The 24,507-nt window shown below is 46.7% G+C and overlaps 1 protein-coding gene across 1 annotated transcript in view; it reads right to left on the bottom strand.

The window, feature by feature from the left end:
• Positions 1–343: 343 nt before the first annotated feature.
• CUL1 (cullin 1) overlaps positions 344–24,507 on the bottom strand; it is a 110,420-nt gene continuing 86,256 nt past the window's right edge. The window contains 14 exon segments of the mRNA XM_055084772.1: positions 344–866; positions 1,577–1,690; positions 2,213–2,318; positions 2,853–2,926; positions 3,007–3,036; positions 3,039–3,062; positions 7,021–7,113; positions 9,555–9,686; positions 10,179–10,255; positions 11,450–11,567; positions 12,819–12,950; positions 13,723–13,771; positions 16,071–16,177; positions 16,257–16,364. Coding sequence (XP_054940747.1) covers positions 786–866; positions 1,577–1,690; positions 2,213–2,318; positions 2,853–2,926; positions 3,007–3,036; positions 3,039–3,062; positions 7,021–7,113; positions 9,555–9,686; positions 10,179–10,255; positions 11,450–11,567; positions 12,819–12,950; positions 13,723–13,771; positions 16,071–16,177; positions 16,257–16,364 — 1,245 coding nt within the window. The 3' untranslated portion in view covers positions 344–785.

The raw sequence follows: 24,507 nt of genomic DNA on the forward strand, positions 1-24,507 counted from the left end.
GTCCCCAAGCCGCACTTGTGACCAGCGCCCGGGAACAGGGGCCGCTCTTCCCGCGGGAGGGGCGGGGATGACGCCGTCCAGCCTTGCAAGTGTCCGCAGAGACGCCGTGGGAGGCGCTGAGGCCTGGCGCTGCCGTTCAGTCGCCGGAGGAAATCGCGGGGCTGAGCACAAGCGTCGAGGAGAAAAAGACGACAGAGGGCCTAAGATGGTTAAGAGCTCACGAAGGCCAGTCTCAGGAGGGCGGCCCCGGGGCCTCAGGAAGACACTGGGAATACCCGTTTGCACAATCATTATGTCTTTTATTTACATATAGAAATTAGCAAAACTTAAAACAAAACCAAACGCGACTTGTACAGAAATCCTTTAATTTTCTTTATTTTCACACATTAAAAAATGAAACACACTATACAAATGGTTTTTCATAGCGGATTACACGTGGGGGTCCATTCAGACCTGCTCTCCAGGCGCTGCCGGCCTCCGAAGGGCCGCCCGGCCGGCCGCTGTCATTCACGTGGCCAATGGGTTGATTCGGATGCAGAAGCATGCAGCCCTCAGCGAGGAAGGTTCCATCCCCTCTGGTCTTAAATTAGCTTAAATGGCGTCGGTGTCCGTATTTACAGACGTGAAGTGTGGCGATCCTGAGCAGTTCTCATCGCCCTGAGCCCGCGATGGGAGCCTGGGCCTCGGGCCCAGCAGGAGGTCCGCGAGGCGCCGCCGCCGCCGCCTCGTCTCCATCCTTCCCGCGGGACGAGGGGCTGCGCCGCGGTCAGACCCCTCCAGGAGGGTTAGGCCAGGTAACTGTAGGTGTCCTTTTCACCATCCACTCGCTCCAAATACTCTTTCTCGATCAGAATGTCAATGCATTTCTGGGCGCCATTCGTAGAAGAGGAAGAGGTAGTGAAAGGGAAAGAAAAACGCGTTCAGGGTCGGAACAGAGATGGACCCCCCCCACCCCATCCCTTGGGCACCGAGTCTGCCTTCCGAGCAGCTGAGACGCCGCCCCCGCGGCTCCCGTCCCTCCAGCCGCACCCGCCCCGCGGTACCTGCCGCCCAGTTTCTGAAACGACCGCAACCAGAAACGAGCCGCGAGTCAGCGTCCAGGGGCCGCGGGCCACCCAGGGGACCCGGAGCCACGAGCCACATCCACGGAGACCGCCTCCCCGGCGGGCCCGGCGGGCTCGGCAGACACGGAAGGGCGGGACTCTCAGGCCCTCTGGGCAGAGTTCAAGGCGGCAAAGCGCTTTCCAGCGGCGTAGGACACGCGCAATGGTGGTGACGCCAGGGCGTGGCTACCGGCCGGAGGGGGCGGGAGGCTCCCGGGGCGCGGGGCTCGCTCTCGTCTGGGGCGGCCGTTCGCTTTGCCAAGGTCAGCAAGCTGCATGCTGAGGATTTTGCCCTTCTCTGTGTATGTGCTTCCATAAAAAGTTGAAAAATTCATCCTACTTTCTTTTGCAGAAACCTATTACACATGACTAAGCCAAGTTCCTTCTTCGCGACACAGCAATCAACCTAGTTTGGTTACCTCTTTAGGCTTCTGAAATGTAATCTGAATGCTTCTGCTATGTAATTCTCGTACCTTAATTACTGGGACCCGAGGCTTGAACCTTGAGGACAGCTGGGTCAGTACTTCTCCAAGTAACTGCTGGTGCTTTAGAACCTTCCTCATTTTCATAATTCTCACAATAGCCGCCTATGTGACCAAGGAAAGAAAAACAAATCTGTTTAACCAGAGTTATAAGAACTTACCCGTAGTAATTAGGAAGAACTAGCAACAAGGCTGCCAAATATGCAGAGGGCTACGATTTCCTAACAGGTAACAAACACACCGCGGGTCAGAGTGGGCAGGGGGCCAACTCTATCTACTTAAGTTTCAGTGCTAACACAACAAACATTAAAAGGTTTTGGTCTTATGAGCAGCAACTTTAGCAATTTGACCAAAGTAGAAAACACTTCTAAAATGAGAAAGAGTTCAGTCTTCGAAGCCACGGAAGCCGCCTGACCCTGCACTAAACAACTTTCCCTCCCTCCCAACTTAGTAACTCACCACGTGTATTTGCTCTCATCTATTTCATCGATTATTCCATCTACTCCATCCAGAACCATCCATCATCCTGGCCACCATTCCCAAGTCACAGGGAACACAGCCCAGAGGAAGCGCCACCCCAGCTGCGGCGGCCACCTCCCACGAGAGGGGACAGGCACCCAGTGTCACCTGGATCAGTAGCTTGCGATCTTCCTCGATGTTTTTGTGTGTGGTTTCTTGTTCCTGCTTCTGTTCTGTTTTCATTGGCACATTGATGTTAACCCTTAATTTCTTACTGTCAAGAAAATCGAGGAAAGCAATCACTACCGTTTTAAAAGGCACGCGGTAAAGGCTTCTGTTTTCAATCTTTAAGGGGTGCTCTGCCCCCCGGACAGCAGGCGGAGCGCGTGATGGGCCACCTCCCGCTTCCCTGCCACAGCCATGTCCCGGAAAGGCCCCTGGGTACTCCGCAGGGTGGGTTCCTGCTCCGCCAGCAGCACCACGTCTGTACTGCAGGAAATTCAGTTCCTTAACCTGCTCTCCCAAACTCTGTCAAGTGAAATAAAATCAAGACACTGGGACACAGAGGTCCAAACTTTCTAGGCAAGCCATTTAAGGAGACTTATTTGCCAATAGAAGAAGAACCCCCAAACTGAAACAGAGTCAAACGGAGACCCACCCAGGATGGGTCAGAGGCCCCTGTCAAAGGCCTGCCAGGCCTGGCACCGTGCTCACAGCCCCCCTCTGAGGTGACAGCGGTAACTGCACTGGGGCTCAGGGGATAGAGAAGTGGACAGCCTAGCGCCGTCTGCGTGTTGGAGTCCCTTACTTTTTATAACCAAGATACAGTTTTATCGAGGTGTCTGGCTTCAATTCCACCTCATCAACGTTTGCACTCTCGTCCTCCAAGACCTGTAAGAAAACAACCGTTACTACGCCATCTCGGGAAAGGGCTTTCTTCTAGCTTGACATAAAAAGTACACACACATACCAGCAACTTCGACTTCAACAAAATCTGTAGGACTTGTGCCAAAATGTCCTGCAATTAAAGAGAAGAGAGAAAATGCATTTTTCTTTGTAATAAGAACCACAGCCCCAGTCCCACAGTCCATTCTTCCATGGAAAAATAATAGTCACTGAAGTAGAATATGCCCGAGGAAAAAGAGGGATGGTGCCTCTTAGAGGGTCCCCAAAACCTACTCCTAAAAGTGAAATCAACCCCTTTCTGCTCTCGATCACCCAGTATTAAAACTGACAATTCTACCACAAATACTAGAAATCGTGCATAACTGATTTCTTTGACTAAATCTTCTTAGATGCCTGACAGTGCATCTTGGGCACTGATCACCGCACAAGAATGAGCGGGGAGCGTCACGGGCCTGGACACGGAGAACGCCACCATCTGTTCACAAACAGGATGGGGGTGGCGCAGGCCACCCTGCTGCTGACCCACCTCTGGTGAACTCGAAGCCCGCCGTGTGGCCTCTGGGCCGCTTCCTCCCCGGGAGAGCGGGTGGTCAACCGCTTCTCAGCTCTCCTTTAGCTCCACGGCTTCCCGACGCCATGGAATCGGACAGTCACCAGGCCGCTCACAAACGCAGCCCCTCCCCTCCCCTGGACAGACAGAGAGGGCCGCCCCCCGCGTAAGGGAAGCCCATCCTGGTCCAGGAGAGCTGGAGAGGCCTCTAGCGTGGCGACTGGCCCAGAGTCCAGAGCAGCATGAGGACGCGGCCGGCCACGGCCGGGGCATGGATGCAGAGGCCGCCTTCCTGAGCCAAACTGACTCCAACTGTGGAGGGCAGGGGAGGGGGCAGCCCCCCGTGGGGAGCCGGCTCTGCACTAAAAGCTGCCTGAGGGGCTGGCGGGGAGACAGAGCACACAGTAAGGCGAGGGACCACTCGGCTCCGAAAAGCGGGTTCCCAAGGGCAGAGCCCCACACCACGGTCTGGGGGAGACCCAAGCCTCCACCCTAACTGAAGCCTCCCCCTTCTGGTGAGGAGTGAGGAACAAAGAGCGCTCCTACGCACAGAGAAGCAGATTAGTTTTGTTATTAGAAACTGAGAATGTATTCGGGACTAACTTGAAGCGGGACTCAAAAATAAATGACTTTCGTAATTCACATTCTAGGAGAGGACAGGACTAGCCCGACGCCAAAACCAGCCAAGATCGTCAAAAGAAAATGGCGGACCAACTTCCTATGAATAAAGACGGAAAAATCCTCAAGAGAATTCCAGCAAACATAAATTCCAGCAGCATATAAAAAGCATTACATACCATGACCAAGTGGTATTTATCCCAAGAATGCAAGGGTGATTTAACATTAAAAAAAAAAAAAAATCAACATTACGCACCATATTAGTAGACAAAAAGCACAGTTATTATCTCAATGGAGTAGAAAAAGCATTTCAACAGAATCCAACACTCTTTCATAATAAAAACACTAAAACCAAAACGAAACGAAACAAAACAAAAAACTAGGAATAGAAGGGAATTTCTTCAGTCTAGTAAACAGCATCTAAGAAAAACTTACGTGACTGTAAGGCTTCCCCCAAGATCAGGAACAAGACAAGGATGCCCGTTCTTACCACTTCTATTCAACAATGTACTGCGAATTCTATCCAGAGCAATCAGGCAAAAAAATAAATAAAAGGCATTCAAATAGGAAAAGTAAGTAGTAAAACTACCTGCATCTGCAGATGACATGATCACATATTTAAAAAGCCCTAAAGAATCCACACAAAAAGTATTAGAATAAATGAGTTCAGCAAGGTTGGATACAAGTTCAATACGTAATTGTATTTCTACACACCAGCAATGAACAAACAATTCCATTAACAATAGCATCAAACTTAATACTTAGGAATAAATTTAACCAAAGAAGTGTAAAGGCTTGCGTAATGAAAACTATCAATATGAGACACAGTTTAAAAAGAATAAAAGACAATCTGAATAAACGGAAAGACATCCATGTTCACAGAAGACTTGACATTGTTAGGATGGCAATTCTCCTTCCAAAGCAATCTACAGATTTAATACAATCCCCTTCACAATTCCAACTGCCTTTTTTGCAGAAACGGACAAGCTGATTCTGAAACTTATATGGACCCAGAATAGCCAACACAATCTTGAAAAAGAACGAAGTTGGATGTCTCAATTCCAAAACTTACTACAAAACAACAGTAACCAAGACAATGTGGTACTGGCATAAGAAAAGACATTTAGATCAGTGGAAAAGAACTGAGAATCCAGAAAGAAACCCATACATCTATGGCCAATTGATTTTGACAGGTTGCTAGTACGAACCAACAGGGAAAAAACATGTACAAAAATATCCAATCACTATGCTGTACATCTGAAGCTAACGTATTAATTTATACTTCAATTATACTTCAATAAAAAGTCAGGGCTTCCCGGGTGGCGCAGTGGTTGAGAACCCGTAAGCCACTGCAATGAGAAGCCCGCACACCACAATGAAGAGTAGCCCCCACTAGCTGCAACTAGAGAAAAGCCCGCACACAGCAACGAAGACCCAATGCAGCCAAAAATGAATAAATAAGTTTATATATTTATATATATATATATAAATAAAGTCAGCTATACTTCAATAAAAAGAAAAAACAGGGAAAGAATAATCTCTGACCTTGGATTAGGTAATGGTTCCTTAGATATGACACCAAAAGCACAATCAACAGAAGAAAAATAAAGTGGACTTCATCAAAATTAAAACGATGCGTGTGATAAAGAAAATGAAAACCCAGAGAACGAGAGAAAATATTTGTAAATCATGTCTCTGAAAAGGGTCTACTAGGCAGAATATATGAAGAAGTCTTACAACTCAACAAAAAAAGACAAATAACCCAATTAAAAATGGGCATAAACATCATTAGTTGTTAGGGAAATGCAAATAATCACAATGCGGCACTACTTCACATCCACTAGGATGCGTATAATTAAAAAAAAATGGATAACAACAAATGTTGACAAGGATGTGGAGAAAGTGGACCCTCATACATTACTGGTGATAACACAAGCTGGTGTAGCCACTGCGGAACAGTCTGGCAGTTCCTTCAAGAGATAAATGTGAGTTATCATGAATCAGCAATTCTGCTGAGAATTGAGAATATGTTCATACAAAGACTTGAAAGGTGGAAACGACCCAAATGTCCATCAAATGATGAATGGATAGACATAAGGTGGTCCATCCATACACTGGAACATATTTTGGCCATAAAAAGAGGATGAAATACAGATACGTGCTCCCACATGGATAAGCCCTGAAAACATTACGCTGAGTGAAAGAAGGCAGACACAAAAAGCCACATGTCATATGATTCCATTTATATGACATGTCCAGAGCAGGCAAATCGAGAGAGAGAGAGAGAGAGAGAGAGAGAGAGAGAGAGGGAGGGAGGGAGGGAGGGAGGGAGGGAGGGAGGGAGGGGGAGGGAGGGAGGGAGGGAGGGAGGGAGGGAGAGAGAAGAGTAGATTAATGGTCATGGGGGCTGGGGAGAGGACAGGTAAAGGGTAGCTTTTGCTAGTGGGTATTGGGCTTCTTCTGAAGGTGATGGAAATGTTCTGGAATTGGATAGTGGCGGTGGTTATACAACCCTGTGAAAAACCACTGAGCTGTATACTTTAAAATGGTGAATTTTATGTTATGTGAAATAGAGCTCAATAAAAAATGATTAATAGGAAGAGTAACATTAAGTGAAAATTTAAGTTTAGTAAGAAAAAGCTTAGCTGGAAAGAGCGTTAAGAACAAGCTAAATGAACGAGAGAAAAGCATATCACGTGTACGTGTGTGCGCACGGGCGTGTGTGTGTAGGTATATGTTACATTGAGTTTAAAAATTAGTATTTAAAAAAAATCGTGCATCGAGCCCTGGAATAAGAGCATATTCATATTCATAAGACAGATATCCATTTCAAATCGAAGAAGACCCCCCCATATCCTCCTCCCACACCTTCCCACAACAAAGAGGCTGACGGTAGGAATACCATTTTGATCTGGGTGCTGTCTGTCAGCTGCTGCACGGCGTAAGCGTCTTCTGTGTTGTACTGGAGCAGGATGGCCATCTGGAATGTAGATGCCTTCGGGTCCCCACATGAAAGAAAGAGAGGCAAAATCTAAATGCGTGGACAACTCCCAGAATACAGAGCCTCAGCATGAAGAACCTACTTATGAAACCAATTCTCCAAACAGATGCGAAAAACCAAAGCAGATCTAAAAGGGAATACACAGTGTCATAATTCCACCACGATGCCACATTTTCCGGAAAGACGTCATTCTCCACCTTTTCCAAACATTCGAGTGATTCTGAACTTTCTTCCAAATGCTTTGTCTATATAAGTACAGCCGACCCTTGGATGACTCGGAGCGGGGCTGGGCCAGGGGCGCCGACCCTGAGCAGCTGAGCGTCCAAGTGTCACTTACGAGCGGCCCTGTGCACATGTGCTTCCTCCCCATCTGAGGTTTCATATCCAGATTCAACCAACCGTGGATCCGGGCTGTGTAGTGTTTACTACGGAAAAAACCCGCCTAAGAGTCAGCCCGTGAGGTTCAAGCTCGTGCGGTTCAAGGGTTAAGTGTACACACCATATATGCAGCCACACTCATTTTACATAGATAAACACAGAGACACTCAGCCAGGGTAGACAGAGGCACTGAGCATCAATCTTTAAATTTGCTTTTGCACAAATACTGAAGAGAACTGTGTCTGGTACACCACTGACAGAGGAACCTGCACGCTGAGCTGATACTTGGGTGTTTGGGGTTTTTTTTTATCCTAAGTGCTTCACTATGTAAAGTTTAAACGGTTTAAAGCAAACCACAACTGCTCTGAGGTGTTTTTAGCAAACCGTGTGCCCAGCAGCACGTGCCGGTTTTAATTCCTCAAGCCGCGCAGGGATGACGCCGCTGAGGGAGGGTGCTCCTTGCCGGGGGGGCCCCGGGCGCCGTCCCACACCCCCCACGGGAACCCCTCCTCCCTTCCCCTCTTCCGTAACCCACGGCAACAACTACAGGGTCACGGGCAGCAGCGCTTGTCCAGGCAAAACCTTGGTCAACGAGAGCAGAAGCAGCAGTGACAGCGTGGCCTGGGCGGGTGCCTCTGACAGACTTCAAGATGCCACCAGGAAAATGACCCGGGGGGCGGGGGGCGGGGGGCAAGGGCCGGACTGACAGCTCTGAGGTCTCTCCCGAGATGAGCAGGGGCCTCTCATCTCCGATGGCAGTGACCCAGATCAAAACGAGCCTCTAATAAATGATCCACAGCTTGGTGGCAGCCCCACAGGCGTCCACATTTGTCGTAACTCCAACTGTACACTTCGATGGGTGTCTTTTTACGTAAATTATCTCAGTAAAGTTTATAGAATGTCCACTGATCAAAAAAGGGGCACTGAGATTTTAGGTACTGAAGTATGAACTCACAGATTCTTCTGTGGGAAGAAGAATACTTGGGAATAAAGAAAAAGTTCCAATCGTACAACTGACCCTTGACACACAGGTTTGAACTGTGCGGGTCCACTTATACGCGGATTTTGTTTTTCCTGTAGTAAACAGGACAGTGCTACAGACCCGAGGTTGGCTGAATCCAAATGCAAGGGAAGCGTGGATACAGGGGAACTGTGGACACAGGGTGCCAACTCTAAGTTATGTGCACGTTTTCAACTGCATGGAGGACGGGTGCCCCTAACCCCCCGCACTGCTCAAGGGTCAGTTGTAGAGAAACCCACATTCGAGTGGACGAAGACCTGTGGACCTGGTGTAACAGAATATCAAACATTTAATTTTATCAGGGTAGAACTATTAAAAGTTTCAATGAATGAGCAGACCGAGTCTGCAGACTGCAGCCAGAAGTTCCTTAACACTTAACAATAGATTTACAATTGTCTGTACAAGCACGCTAGTGAAACCCGCTTCAAGGTGGATTCTTTAAGGGAAAAGACCTTAACTGCCATTTCATCTCTGCTGCGTTATCAGCCAGGAGCCAGAGGAAGTCACTTAGATTTGCCTGACCCTCAGTTTCCCAGATATAAAATGGGAACTTACGTTCCAGTTATTATCACACAGCACTCGGCTCCGCAGTGAGCGCCCAGGGTCGTTGTTAATGTGAAACTGCCCCGTCAAAGGGAAAGAGCTATCTATTACCGTAATTAAATTCATGAAACTCCAGCTTTTTAAGCTACCATCTGACCACTTAGTGTGTGTCAGGCAGGAGCTGTACCCAACACTTATTAAATACATGATTTCACTTATTTTTCACACCACACAGAGTCGAAGCACTGACACCCGCCCGCTCTTTTGTGGAGGAGGAAAGTGAGGCTTGGTGTCGTTAAGTAACTTCTCCTTTAGCCACAGAGAGTAAGAACTCAGCTCCTCTGACTCTTCAAATCCAAGCTGTTTAACCACGATATTATTCTGCCAGAAGCCTGACTCCAGATTTTGTTGCGTGAATCACGAAATTTCTGTAACTTGTCTTGTCTTCATTTATACTTAAAAAAAAAAATCCAAAATAAAAAGGTGATCTCACCTGCAAAGTGTATCTGTTTTTGAAGCAGTTTGTTACTAATTCTCCTTTTGACAGCTGATACAACCATGTCAATTTTCTGCCACTGTGTCGGCTGGCGTAAAACGCCGTGAATCGCTGGTAACTCCGTTCCAGCTGGAGACAGAGGGGGAAGAGCATTTGTGGAACATGTATCTCACCATATTCTACAGTCAACATCTCTAAATAAAAAACACTGGTCCAAGTTTACAGGGCAAAATGCTTATATAACAGGAAAATACAAATATCAAGCGTTTACTCTCTTGCAAAAGCACGTTGATTTAAAGCATTTGAAGGTACAATCAAAAAGCTTTTAGCTCCAGACAAGTAGGTATCATCACGATGTTCGTCACAGAAGTGTCAGGTTCTACTTTCGAGAGTAAATGACCATGTAAATGAACACGCTGTTGAGCTGGAACAGAGGTGGCCCTCCTCTGGATCTCCTGCCTCGCCCAGGGCTCGCGGCGCCTCAGCACCACCCAGTTTAATGCCACATGGCCGACTAGCAGGAAGGCCTTCTGCAGACAGCACGAGTATAATGGTGGAGGCTGCCCCTTTTCACCTTTGCTCAACACTAAGGGAACGAACAGACGATACAGTCATCCTTACCTCCGACGGCAAGGCAAACGTACAAGACTGCTGAAAGGGCCACGATCCAGAACTCAGAACTTGAATACTGAAATCCACTGGGGGAGTGGGGAAAAATTCAGGAATACATTTAATTAGCCTTATAAACTGAAAAGTGCCACCATTTCAGATAAACATGGATTGCTTTTTATTAAAAGAAAGCATACTGAATGAAAAATCCTGCTTTAATATAAAACTAAGGATTGAACACATTTAATTTCAATTAAATTGTTTTATTCAATTAAATTTAGTAAAGGGAAGAAGAGCCAGAAATTCCCTCCTCCAAAGAGTGAGTTTTTCATTTCTCTTCTAACGCAGAATTACAACGTCGTGTGCCTGTCTGGCTGCACCTGCTTTAGTTTTCTGCCATGAATAACCTCAGTCCCCCTGGGGCACACCTGAGGCCACCAGGCATGGATGGCACGAGAGCCCCAAACTCAAGACGACGAGAACCCCAAAGGAAACCGACTTCATTGTTCTGTGTAGCACAGATTACTCTGTGTATAGCACACGGACTATATATATCTAACACACATATAATCTATACATTGTGTCTAACAGTGATGTCATCATCGCAGATGGCTGACAACAAGTCCGCTGGCACAGCTGTCAAGTTTAACAATGAAACAGTGCTTTCAATTTGGGAAAAGTACAAACCTCGCTTTTCATTTAAAAAGATAAAATCACCGCATGATGATGTCAGCATCACCTGCCACCTCCTGCTGCAGGCAGACCTCACAGCAGGAGCCCAGCTGGCCTCCACGAATGAGGCCGGGCACCCGCCTGCCCCAACGCCCAACGGCAATCGCAGCCACGTTTGACTCTGTTATCTATGCAGCCAATTCAGTTTCTTATCATTAAAAAACGGCTAGAATGGAATTAAACTAAGGTTAAAAAACATTCACTGAAACTTAAACTGTGCGTTGGAGCCCCGAGATGGCAAACGCCTGGGGTGGGGCCGCCACGCCAGCCGGTAGGAGAGGCTACGGCTCAGGACCTGCTCAGGACCTGGACGCAAGCCACCCGCCTGGCTCGGCCCTCCGGGAAAGGCCAGCACGCTTCCAAGGCTGTCACCTCCTGTCACCACACAAGTCATGCGGTGGGCTGTGCCTGTGAGAAGGACTTCCTGTTTGCCTGTCCCTGAATTTCTGATAAAGCATCCACCGTCTCCTCTCACCAGCTACAAAGAGCGCCACCTCCTCCGAGAACCCTGCCTTTATGTAAAGGAAGCTCGGAAACCCGGGGATACTCACAGTCCAGAGGCTCTGAATTCGTCAGGTGCTTTTTGAACTGCTCATTCAAATCTTTGCTTACACCAATGTCTTGAAACATCCGCTGAAGTTTAGAGGTATACTCGAAACCACAAGCTTGCTGAAATGAACCCAGATAACTGCCTTATTAATTTCTATAGAAATATAAATGTATACAGGGAATCCGATGGGGATCACAGTACATGACAGATGCTTAACTGTATTACTACAGCTAGTAACCTTTAACTGTATCTCAGGGTATACACGTGCACTGATTAAAATTCATACACTATCAAAAATTATACAGTTATAAATGGAACGGTTACGTCTTTACACACACAGTAATTATCACGCAGGCCCCAAGAGCAAGGATTTCCGACGCCGCGGGCGAACGCCAAGATGACACAGTTTGCTGTGTCTCTCATCCACTACCACAGACTGAACGGTGCCCCTACCCCAGTCCTGTGCTGAGGGCATTTGGAAGTCGGGCCACAGAGAGATAATTAAGTTTAGAAAAGGTCAAGAGGGCGGGCCTCCTCCACGTTGGGATTGGTGTGGTCGTGAGAAGGGACGGAGAGGCGCCCCCGACCCCGCTCCCTGTCGCGTGAGGACGTGGCCGGGCGGCCCCAGGCAAGCTGGGAAGAGAGCCCTCACCAGAAACTGAACCGGCTGGGACCTTGATCTTGGACTTCCCGGCACCCTCCAGAACTCCGAGAATAAATTTCTCTTGTTCAAGCCACGCAGTCTATGGTATTTTGGTACGGCAGCCTGAGCTGAACAAGATACCCGTGCAACTAAAACTTCCGGTCAAAGTGAAATATGCTGCAAAACATACAGCAGCATTTGACAGGCTAGCAAGCACTGACACAAATGCAGGCTAAGTGCAGAGGCGGCTGAATAAAGAAATACTCAACAGCAAACTAACACTGATGCTTTCTGTCCTCCTGCAGACGTGGGGTTACTAATTGTTAACCAAGCCCAGAAAAAAACAAAACACCCCGCCCGCTCAAGGCCAACAGCACATGAGTACGGGCCACGCCATGCGGAGCAATTCTTGGTGGCGGGGGGCAAAGCTGAGGCCGCAGGTGCAGGAGCGGGTGCTGGGCCTCGAGCACGGCTCAGCTGGAACAGAAGGGCCCCCGGGTGTGTGTGCTGGGCAGGCGGGGGTGGTCGGGAGAGCACGTGAGGCCTGACGAGGGGAGACCTGGGCTCATCCCAACTGTGGTGGGTTCTCGGTAGCGGAGCAGCAGAGCTCACGCTGCAGAGACTCCGTGTTATCACTGATTGATGGCTTTGCCCAACTGATAACCTGGAGAGACTACGAACTTTAACGACTTAGAACTGGAAGTTCTCAGGAAAAGACGACCTTTACCTTTAACTTAGAGATCATGCTTGCTTCTGCATCATCACTTGCACTGTTCTGATGGACGAGCCTCTTGGCCAGCATTTTCGCATAGAACTTCTGAAACACGTCTTTGTCCTCTATGTACTTGAAGACCACCATCTAGAAAGCCACCACGAGAGCACACTTAATGCACTTACAATCTGTCACCAAACACAGGCCAGAAACCAACACGTGTGCTTTGTCTTGTCCGGCCCTGTATGCCAACATTTATAATGACAAAAAATACTGTCCTGCTTCCTTGGTGGTGCAGTGGTTAAGAATCCGCATGCCAATGCAGGAGACACGCGTTCGAGCTCTGGTCCAGGAAGATCCCACATGCCGCGGAGCAACTAAGCCCATGTGCCACAACTGCTGAGCCTGCGCTCTAGAGCCCGCGTGCCACAACTACTGAGCCCGCGTGCCTAGAGCCTGTGCTCCGCAACAAGAGAGGCCACCGCAAAGAGAAGCCCGCGCACCGCAACGAAGAGTAGCCTCCACTCGCCGCAACTAGAGAAAGCCCACGCACCACAAGGAAGAGTAGCCCCCGATCACCGCAACAAGAGAAAGCGTGTGTGCAGCAACGAAGACCCAACGCGGCCAAAAATAAGTTAATAAATTTAAAAAAAAAATGTTAAAAAAAAATACTGTCCTGTAATCTTTAAATATTTTCATCAACCCCTTATATCACATTAAGTTGGTCTACACTTAATACTAATGAAGAAAGTACAAATGCTAAAATTAATGACTCAACATAGGGAGTAAAATCATAGATTCAAAATAAAATAAATGATTCTACTGCTTTCCACATTCCAGATGGCTCATAGAAATAACTTTAAAGCCACTTGTCAGAGAAAAGGTTACAACATAACGACATAACTATCCAGCACCTTACCACTTGGTTGAGCGTGTCTTCTAGTTCTGCTTCTTCTGGGTTCTTGGAACTGAAAATTTTTAAAAGGCATAGTGTTTTAAAACAAATCAGCAAACATTTACTAAACAAGCACCACTTAGCCAAACTACCGTATCAGATTGTGGTTCTGAACATTCAAATGCTCAGTTCTTTTCAGATTAACAGGTGGAAGAGGGAAAGTTAGCTTTCCTTACCTGTGGCAACTTGGCAATCTTATACTGTCTCTATTTCATCATCTTTTCTCCCATATAATCATTTAGAATATCCACAATGAAACTGAACGGAAGATACTTGTTAAAAGTTTCCCCGAACGTTCTGAACCAAGTTTTCCTTTAAGATAATCCATTTAAATGTAAGTAAATGAGCTTCACTTTTCTAATTGCATTCTACAATATGCTTTAAGTTAACTTTGAAAAAAAAAAAAAGCCTTTTAATGGCCTAATAATTAAAGACAATGAAAGGGGTTTTTAAACCACTTCTCAAGTGTTGCCTTCCGTTTGTCATTATGTCTACAAAATAGATGCTTGTCCTTTAACAACTGATTCATTCACTCTATTCTATGAGCAAATATTAATTGAAAGGTGATTTCAGGGTAAATAAAAATTTTAAGCTTTTATCCCAAGAGTCCTTTATAAACAAGACCCCTATAAATTCATATAAAATGATCCAACCACCAGACAGGCTCCTATTTAAGAACAGTTGGCTCTGAAGGTCCATTCTCTCTCTTTTTCTCACCGAGAGGTCAGGGCTGTGTCTCTCCTGAAAGAGGTTAACTTAGTGCCCACTGGAGTCTAGTCACTGACACGCGCTCATTAAAGCAGCACTTTTGGAACTAGCCGCCATTCTGTCTGCTTCAGCAGCCTTAACTAAAGAATAATCTATCAAGAGACTTGATGAGACAATTTCTAAAAAGACAATGGCTAAAAAAGAAGCTATGTATTCTGCCAAACAAACTGGAGTCCTATGAGAGTACCTACATATTTAAAATATTGAAAACTTTCATTTTATAGAGCCTAAAAAATGAAATCAGGTCAGAAGAGGCATCCCGCTCCTGAAATGAATACATTAGTGGATCTGACTAGAATTGCTAAATTATACATTAGACAAGCATTGTGATAAGTAGGGGGAAAAAAGCCAAATACTCAATTTGCACTGGGCCTTGGGCAAATCACTTTCCGGCAAAGTTAAAAGAGATAGGTACTGACCTTATCAAATGTTTTCTCATGTCAATCAAGAAGACCACATAGTTGTTCATACAGTTCTTGGTTAATAAAGTCAACTACATTAGATTTGCTACTGTTGAGCCATCCTTGCATTCATTCCTAGAAAGCTATTCTATGTTCTGGACAGTTAGTCTTTAGTTTGCTGATAAATTTAGTTTGCTAACATTTTACTTAAGAGTCCCACAACTCTCTTCTAAGTGAGACTTGTTTGTAGTCTTTTTCTTGGTAGTGTAGGTGTTCTCAGTCTTTTTTGTAATGGGATTATGCGAGCCTTTGAGAGCTGCTTAAAATACAATTTATTAATATTAAACCAATATAACTGGGGGGCACGGAAAACTACTGCAAAATCTGTTGGTGTGATATTTGGAATAGGAAAATAAGCCTCGAGCATTTCTAAACTGAAAAAAGCTACCTCTCAGCGAAAGAGATGCTGATGAAAACCAAAACAAATGCACAAAATATTAAGTGAGAACTTCAAAAAACACAACACAGAGAAGAAAACCATATTGGATTATGTTGCCTCTAGTGCTTAATACACATACATTGATTAGGAAGACTACCAGTTGAGAAATAAGATCGTTAAAATATAAAGACTACGAAACAGCAATAAAACAAACTCATTAAATGAAAATAAATGTTAAAAGTATGCAGACTGATGAAAACACTATAGTATGTGGAGAGTCTTCTGTTTTAAAAAGCAGCCAGTGGGAGCTACTGCAGATTTTCAACTGGAAAAAAATTAATCTAGGCCAGTAGAAAAGAGCAAGTAGGGAGTGAAGAGAAATGGTGACTTTCTGCTGTAACCTCCACCCTCGTCACCACCAGCTGGACCTGCCCAGTGGAGTCTGTCTAGCTAAAGGGTCACGCGCACACCGCCCGCCATTATAGACATCGGCGATGTAAGAAAAACATGAACTGGGCACAGTACACGTAACATGAAGTGCCTTTTTGGAAGACAAAGAAGGTGTATTAGGTTTACAGTATTTTCTCAAAAGGTACAAAAATTACAATTTAACATACGTAAAATGTAATATAGATTTTAACTCCTCATCTAGAGGCTGAGATTTTAAACAGGTTTACTAAGAAAAAACACAAAGTCACTAGTACCTCTTCTTCAACAAGGAGTCACAGTATCGAGCCAGCAACTCGGGGGATTTACTGGATGACTGAGCCATTTTGGTAACTGCGTTGTTGTTTATGAAGCGACCGCAAGCCTGCAGATCACAGATAACACAGTCAGAGGCCAGCGTGCCCGCCACTGTCCCCAGGAGAGCCACGGGCCAGCACACCCACCTTGTCCAGTGCGGCCACGAACCCAGCATCGTTGTTGAACGCTGACATCACTAGGGCGTTGTATTTTTTATGAACATCCAACACTGTCTGTACATACATTTTGGGGTCCTTGGGTAGAGGGAAAAACAGACACACAAGTTGGTTTCTGGGGACTAAACTGCACGCTAACGTGCTACTAGAAAACATTCCAAAAGGTCTGGATACTTCTTCAAAGATGTTAACAAGTAAGATCAAGAAACAGTTTTCATTCCATCATCCAAACACGTAGGACATGATGTTTATAGATATAATAAAAGAAAATATATTCTCTGCACTCGAAATTAAATATTGACTTCAAGCTGTATGAAAGACAGTGATTTTTCAAATTATTTGAAAACTCAAAGGGATGACAGAAAACAAACTTTCAAAGCGATAGCTTTACTTTGCCAATTTTTGTTGTTAACAATTCAACTTCTAGACTTTGTTTTGGCTGGGGAAACCAGTCTATCGGTTATTTAGAACTTAGCTGGGCAGGCAATGCAAGGATAACATAGCTTTTAGGTCCTAGGAAGTGTGGATGAGGGGCCGGGGTGGGTCAGATGTGGCAGCAAGGGTGAGACTAGTACATCCAGGAAAATCAGAAGACCCACGTGGACAAACAGAGAGAACTGAGATGGGAAAGGCCAGGGCCCGGGAGACGGGCAGAGCACTGTGGGATGGGCAGGGTAGCCCAGTGGGAGTCTCTGGACAAAGGAACAACAGGATGGAAATGAAATGTGCACGTCGGCCACAGGAGAGGCTTCTGGAGCGAGACGGAAGGAAGAGCCTGCTGCGCACCGGACGGCGCCGAGCCCGCTGAGGGCCGTCACTACCCTGCCGCGAGGCAGCGCTGCTCGCATCCCCTCCTCACAGACAAGCAACAAAGCCACAGGCAACCATCCGGCCAAGGGCCTAAGCGGCGGCAGTCAGGCCTGGACACGGGCAGCCTGACTCCTGAGAGCCTTTGAGAAGGAAAGGGCCCGGGTGAGAGGTCGGGAAGACAGGCTGAGCCCGCGTGGTGCGCGGCGAGGGCACGGCGGCCAGCACGTCACAAACGCAAGGCCTGGTGCGGGGGGGGTGGGGGGCTTCAATGGTTTGCCAGAGTTTCCAAATTCCTGACGGGTGTTTCTCCTCGGGATTCAGGAACGAGAAACCGGAACTCCCCCCAGTTCCAGTTAATCTGCATTTTTGTGACACCTGACTTGTTTTAAAATAATAATGAGTAACCATTAAGAGTAAATCATTTTTCTGTGATAGATAGGGTTACACTAAGAGTTGCAGAGGTTTTCTGTTAAAGATGTAATAAACATGCCAGGATTATTATTAGTACGAACAAATGATAACAAGATTATCATTTCAATGACATTTAAAGTGGCCTCTACCTGACACACATTCGATAAAACATTAAAAAGGAATTTAACACAAAATAATTGCCAAATAAAAATCACTTAAAATATTGAAAGCCAATTCCACATATATTTAATGTTTAAAAATGATCTATCCTAAAACTTAGAACACACACAGCATTAACTCCTCCATCAGATGATCCGGCTCTTAGTTTCATGACAACTATTCTGGGTGTAGAAGAATTTCTTGCATTCTGTATTAATGGTCTTATTCACAAGATTGCACCCAAAAGCATCTCTCAGTTGGCACACAGCGTACTTCATATAAGCTCATTTCTTTTTTCTAACAATGAAAATACTGTCCGCTTAATTTTGGTTTTGCCATTGAAATTGATATTGCTTTTGCCAATTCAGATCGCTTTCTTATTTCATGTCAAATTATTTCACATCATTCAAATTATGTTTCTCTCTGCATTTGTTCTTTTAAAGTATTTACAAAGAACTTTAATCTCTAGCAAGTATCTACACGCCGGAAAATGCCAGCAAACATTATCGTGTAGTATTTGAATAAAGGAACATTAAAGGTGAAGAGCATTACAAAGAATCGCATATCAGAACTGCCAAGTTAAGGACTTTATTTGCTTCCCAAACTTGCTATTTCTTGGAACACCACTCACAGGATTGATGTAAAGCATATTATGTATATAAACAGGTTAGTTTTTATTTTATTTGCAAGACTGACTCGCCCTTAGCAGCAGAGAGGGACACGTACACATTTATGACTGGGCATCACCTACAAGGAAGACGGACCCACTGGACGGCACTGTGCCTCTGCCTCATCCTGGCTCCCAGAGACGACCTGAAACTTGGCCTCCCCCCATCAGCACCCCTCTCCTTGCCCTGGACCATCATCAATGGACTCCTCTGAATCAGGAAAGTCTCCACGGTGACCATTACGTTTGCAGGAGAACTACAATGCTTTTCCCTGTTTTCTTGATTTCTTGACCCATTTTTCTCGGATTTAGGATTTGGAAAAACATAAATGTCCCCAAAACGGCCAGCAGAATTCCCCATGGAAAGGCAGCTCTTCCCTAAGGGAACAGACGTCTTCAGACTCCAATTCCAGATTCCTTCTGCTGTACGAGAAGACCCAGCCGGGAGCCTGGCTGGTGAGAAGTGAGGGTGTGAACGGAACCCACTGAGGGAAGAGTGCGCTAAGGTACTGAGCCCTGGAGACTTGAATTTAGCATCTGAGATCCAGAGAGAAGCCACCTTGGAACCTGGCAAGGGCAGATGGAGACGGGAACCCACAGGAATAACAACAGAGGAGAGAATTTAAGGAAGGAGCAGTCAGCAGTGCCAAACAGAGAAAAGACGTTCAAAAGGTGAGTGATTTAGCAACCAGGAGGTAAATGATGGTCTCTTCAGAGGGCACCAGATCGCAGGGCTAGACAAGCAACAGAGGTAAGGAGAGAGAAAAGATCAGCTGGATGAAATGCATGTTTTTTCAAGAACATGAGGATGTGAATTTCTGACGTTAAAAAAAAAAAAAAAAAAAAAGGAAAGCTCAGCTCGGTGCTCTGTGACGACCTAGAGGGGTGCGGTGGGGGGGTGAGGGAGGTCCAAACGGGAGGAGATACAGGTATACACAGAGCTGATTCACTTCACTGTACAGCAGAGACTAACACAACATCGTAAAGCAATTATACTCCAATTAAAAAAAAAGTAGTCAGTAACTGGCGTGATTACTCAATAGTACACGAGGGCTCTCTGCATGTAAGAAACAGGACACCTCTCAGGCTGGTCCCGAGGGGTCTCATCCAACTCCTACGTGATTGGTGTCTTTACTGCCAACGGCTGTCACATTCCTCTCCAGACCAGGCCAGACATCCCCACTCGGTTCACACAGCCTGCCGCGGACGCCGGGAGGGATCCCCAAACTCTGTGTGCCAGAGCCGGCCCCATCTCCTCCCTGGCCCTGCTGCTCCCTGGACCTCTCTCTTTCCATTTCTTTTGTTTCAACGTGTTATTGTAGAAAAGAGTCAAATCTATTCAAAATTACAAAGAACAGGAAAACCCACCCCACGTATTCATCGTCCCGCGTCAACCATCATCCAACACAAATTCCGTCCATTACGGAGTCTAAGTACTTAATTCCTTCCGTGTCCCCCCATCACCAGCCGTGTCATTTCCATCTGAACCACTCTAACAAACCCAACTGGTATACAAGCAACTCTTCTTTTTAATCCATTTTCTGCATGGTAGCGATTTTGAAAAAAAAAAAAAAAAATCTGGTCTTGTCAGTGTCCGGTTTTATTATAACCCTTCTCCTGGTTTCGTCTTGCTCTTAGGATTAAGGTGTATCATCAGCCTGGCCTTCGAGGTCTCCCACGGTCTGGCCAGCCCGGGCCCACCCTCGCAGGTTTACCTTGTGCCCTGTCCCCTCTTCCTGTCGTAGCAGACTTCTCGGTGGCCAGGACAGGTCTCTGCTCTGTCTAGGACCCCCACCTGGCCCAGGCAGCTCCAACTCTTCTACTGGGCTCCAGTACTTTCAGGGAACCTCCCTGAGCGGCCAGGCCAGGCCAGGCTTCGCCGTTAGGCGAGCTCACCGTCCCTGCGAGCTGTCCCCCGGGGCCGCGCCCCTCGCCGGGCAGGAGCTCAAGGGCTCACCACACCGCGCCCGCCCTGCCTCCCGTACTTCGCCAACTCCCTCTGAAACGGCCAAATCAGGAACCACCGTAATCATAACTGAATTACTACCTCTCATCCCACATGTTTCCGCTAACAGGAGAATTCTAAAAGCCCGTCTCACAGCGAGGAAACACACCTCAGGAGCCTGCCGTGACTCCCACCCTGCCCTCCGTTACAGCAGGGAGGCGCGGGAGGCACACCCAGAGGACTGAGGCCGGTACCTCACGGGGAGCTGCCGCACGTCACACAAGACTTCTCGGGGTCGCTTCCGACCCTAAGGAATACTGTAATTCTGCCTCGAGAGGATACGGGGGCCACAGGCCTGGGGCCTCCACCTCACGCACGTGCATCGCGCTCTCAGCCTGCGCGGCCTCCAGGGCCCCGGGCGGCACCCGGCCTTCCTGTCCTCGCAGGGGACAGGCGGAGGCAGCACAGCCTGCCCGGGGCCTTGTCCCATGAGGCCGACGTCCCCACCTCGGGGCTGTTTCTCTTCAAGAAGGAAAGGGAAAGAAATGTGTGTCAACTGACGAGGACACGCCGCGCCATCACTTGGGGTCAGTGGAACTCTTCTTCCCCGTAAGCATTGGCACTTCCCCTTTGGAGTCGCATCATCTCCAGGCAAAACACAGAGAAGCAAAAGGTTCAGAAAAAGAACAATCCCAAACCACCAACTACGCTCTGCCGATTACGTGTGGGAGCTTTAACCCCAGCCCGGCTTCCCATCACTCAGCACTTTCTGAGGTGCCCCCCCCCCACAACTGCCAGCCTACGTGCACTCAGGGTTTAAAAGTAATTTTGATATTAACTAATGAGCAAAAAACCCCCAAAGCCCAAACCAAAAAAAAAAACCAAACAGCCCCCTCCCGAAACTGGGAGAGAAATGGGAGGCCTCAAATACCATTCAGTGTTCTAAGCCTCACATTTTCTTAATGGGCTTAAATTAATTAATTAATTTTTGGCAGCGTTGGGTCTTCGTTGCTGCACAGGCTTTCTCTAGTTGCGGTGCGCGGGCGTCTCATTGCAGCGGCTTCTCTCGTTGCGGAGCATGGGCTCTAGGCGCGCAGGCTTCAGTAGTTGTGGCTCGCGGGCTCTAGAGTGCAGGCTCAGTAGTTGTGGCTCACGGGCTTAGCTGCTCTGCGGCATGTGGGATCTTCCCGGACCAGGGCTCGAACCCGTGTCCCCTGCATTGGCAGGTGGATTCCTGCGCCGCCAGGGAAGTCCTTTAATGGGCTTTTCTTACTCCATCACCTCAACTCTTTTGTTTAGATAAGCAGAAATCACTAGTTTTTCTGACTGAGAATGGTTTAAAGTTTAAAATATCAAGACAAACAAACTTAGCAATTGAACCAGTGCTCTCCAGTCCCACCATTTTAACCTCTGTCCACCTGCTACTTTCTGCTTCAGTCATTTTTACTTATCTTATGAGCCTCAGAGCATAATGAACACATCTTTAATCTGATCATGACCTTCGGCCTCTGATAAACGTTTACAAATCCCTGACCTGAGTTACGTGACCGTGTGGGTCCCCGTTTTTGACCCTGGCCCCTCGTGCCCGCTCACCCCCTACCCTGCCCTGGACCCCAGGTGTGCCTGCAGTCAGCCCTTTGGTGTTGGTTACCCTGTAAATGCTGAGGCTCTAACTGACTGGATTTAGGTGCTGGGTGATCAAAGGCGAAAATATTAAATCTTGAAAGTGGAACTAAGTTAGACTTGCCAAGAAAAACTGTGTCTTCTCTAAGTGAAAGAATGATGTTTCAGAAAGTAATAAATGCATTAGTTCAGAAGCAGACGCAGCGTATACAGAAGGGAAGCGGGTGGGTGGGCGGCCAGAGAAATTCACGGGTCGCATCTGACTGGACTTGAACCAGGCAGGGGCCACTTCAGGATGTACAGATAACACAGCAAAGACGAAGCCAAAATTCAGTTTAACGTGGGGTATAAAGTCAGATTTGGGCAGGAAGAGGCTTCCACGATGGGTCTCCTTGTGAAAGGACTGGAGTTCTCCCTACAGTTGAAGGAGAGAAGGGTGTTTCCTGGATACACAAAGGATACAGTGAGTCTTTTCAGAGCCTGGTTATCATAGACTAAAAATGGACATTTGTGTATTTTTTCCTTCAGAGAAAATGGTTATCCTCTTCATCTCATGGCAAGACAGAAGACGAATTCACAAATTTAGCTGCGTGCTTTCTGAACCAATCTGCACTGTCACCAAGTATCAGTTCTTTATGTAATTAAAATTGTAACGTGCTCCCTCCTCTTTCTCCTTTCCCACATCGACTGCACCAAAATTAGTACATTTCTTTCGTTTTGCTTTTTTTTTTTTAAGTTTTATTATGGAAAAATGTCAACATATTCAAAATAAGAAATAGTAAAATCAGCTGCCATAATCCATCATCCAGCTTTAAGGGATAGCCTATAGCTGTAATAGTCTAGGATTTTCTCATCCTGCCCTCTCCACACTCTTTAAAGATACGATGGGTATGTTTTTCATCTCCCTTGACCACACAAAGCCGGGTCACACTCCAAATGTAAGGTTCCCGAGCTGAAGTTTAGCTCTGCGTGGATAATTTTCTTCTATTACCACCCACAGAAAGGTTGAGTCAGGACTAAGTTATTTAAGCATTTTACTCCAGAAGAGAAAGGGGATCTTGGTTGTATAAATGAACCCCAATCTGCCAGCAGCACCCAGCACTGGGTTACTGTTCGTTCTGGTTAAGTTCACACACACGCGAGTCCTCAATCCCAACCACGGAACTTTCTCGTAAGGGGTCCCAGACTCACCCCTTTGCCTTATACTGAAAAATATGCTCGTCAGAGCTCCCCGATTTTACTTCTGCTTTTAAAACTCTCCGCTTTAACTGCTCCCTCTAACAAGCACTCTCGCCCTGGCAGCCCTGGGCCGCTCCTGAAACGCCTCTCCGTCTCAGTACACCACTGCCTCCAGAGCTGCAAGTAAACATTCACAACTTGTGCCCCAGTCTGGCTCTGCAGCCCAACCTCGCACTGTCAGACCAACAGCCCTGCGGGACATCGAAGCGTCTACAAGCCCATTCTTGTTGGATTACATTTCAGTTCCACTTAGACTGAGGTCACTAAATCAAGATACGGTTTCAAAGAGGACTTTGTGCTTATCTGTTGCCACTTCTGCCCTGAAGACAGAGTAATGAAACATTCTCTATACCTGATTTATGAAGCTTTCTTTGTAGGGAAGAACAATAGCACCCAGACTGCTGTAGAATCGTGCGTTAATTAAAAATTCAACATGGAACCAACTGTATCGTCAAGCATTCACTAGCAAGTACTTACAAGTCTGTATTGACTCTTCTCCTGAACTTTATTTTGCTATAAAATTGTGGCGTTAGGGGAACTTATACAGCCATCCAATGACTTGATATAGTATTTACTTTGTACTTACATGGATGACTTTCCACATAGCTGGTGTTCTCTTTAGGATGGGCCGTTAGGAAAGGTACTGTCAGTTCTGAATGCCAATCAAGTCATTCCTCTGAGCTATGGGCTCGTTCCCTAAGATCACTATCAATCAAGGAGTTGACTGTACTTCACAGTACTACCAACTGTCCTTTCCAGGAAGCTCTCTGTACTGAGGGAAAACATCAGAGGCAAATTTGTAACCCACCTCTAATGAGAGACCAGACTTCACTGCATGCACTCTGAGTGCTATCCTACACTTAGCTTCGTTTGTGTTTCCAACCCTTATTTTGCTACTCTGTTTCATTTATCCTATTGTCTTTTATGTATCGCGTAAGCTGCCCTGAATCCTGCTGGCAACAGTGAGGAGTATAATTAAGACATAAGGAGACCGAGACCCTATTCTGTACGAGGCACAGTGCTGAGCTGAGGCCATGAAGATGGATGAAGCCATCCCTGTAGAAGACATTTACACAGACATCTATGATACACGGAGTGTGAATGTCATGTAAATAGTCCAACATGCTGTTATTTCAAAGGGGTGATCGAGAAAGCCTTCATGGAAGAAATGGCACTTGAGGGTACTGAAAGATAAAGGTGTTTAACACATAGGGAAAAAAGAAGGAATATGTCTAAGCAGAGAGAAGAACCAGGAGGGTACAGCACGGCACACGTATGGAACTGGGAGTGTTTAAAAACATGTCGGGCTTCCCTGGTGGCGCAGTGGTTGAGAGTCCGCCTGCCGATGCAGGGGACGCGGGTTCGTG

The sequence above is a fragment of the Physeter macrocephalus genome, chromosome 5, assembly GCF_002837175.3.
Source record: "Physeter macrocephalus isolate SW-GA chromosome 5, ASM283717v5, whole genome shotgun sequence".
Taxonomy (NCBI): Eukaryota; Metazoa; Chordata; class Mammalia; order Artiodactyla; family Physeteridae; genus Physeter; species Physeter macrocephalus.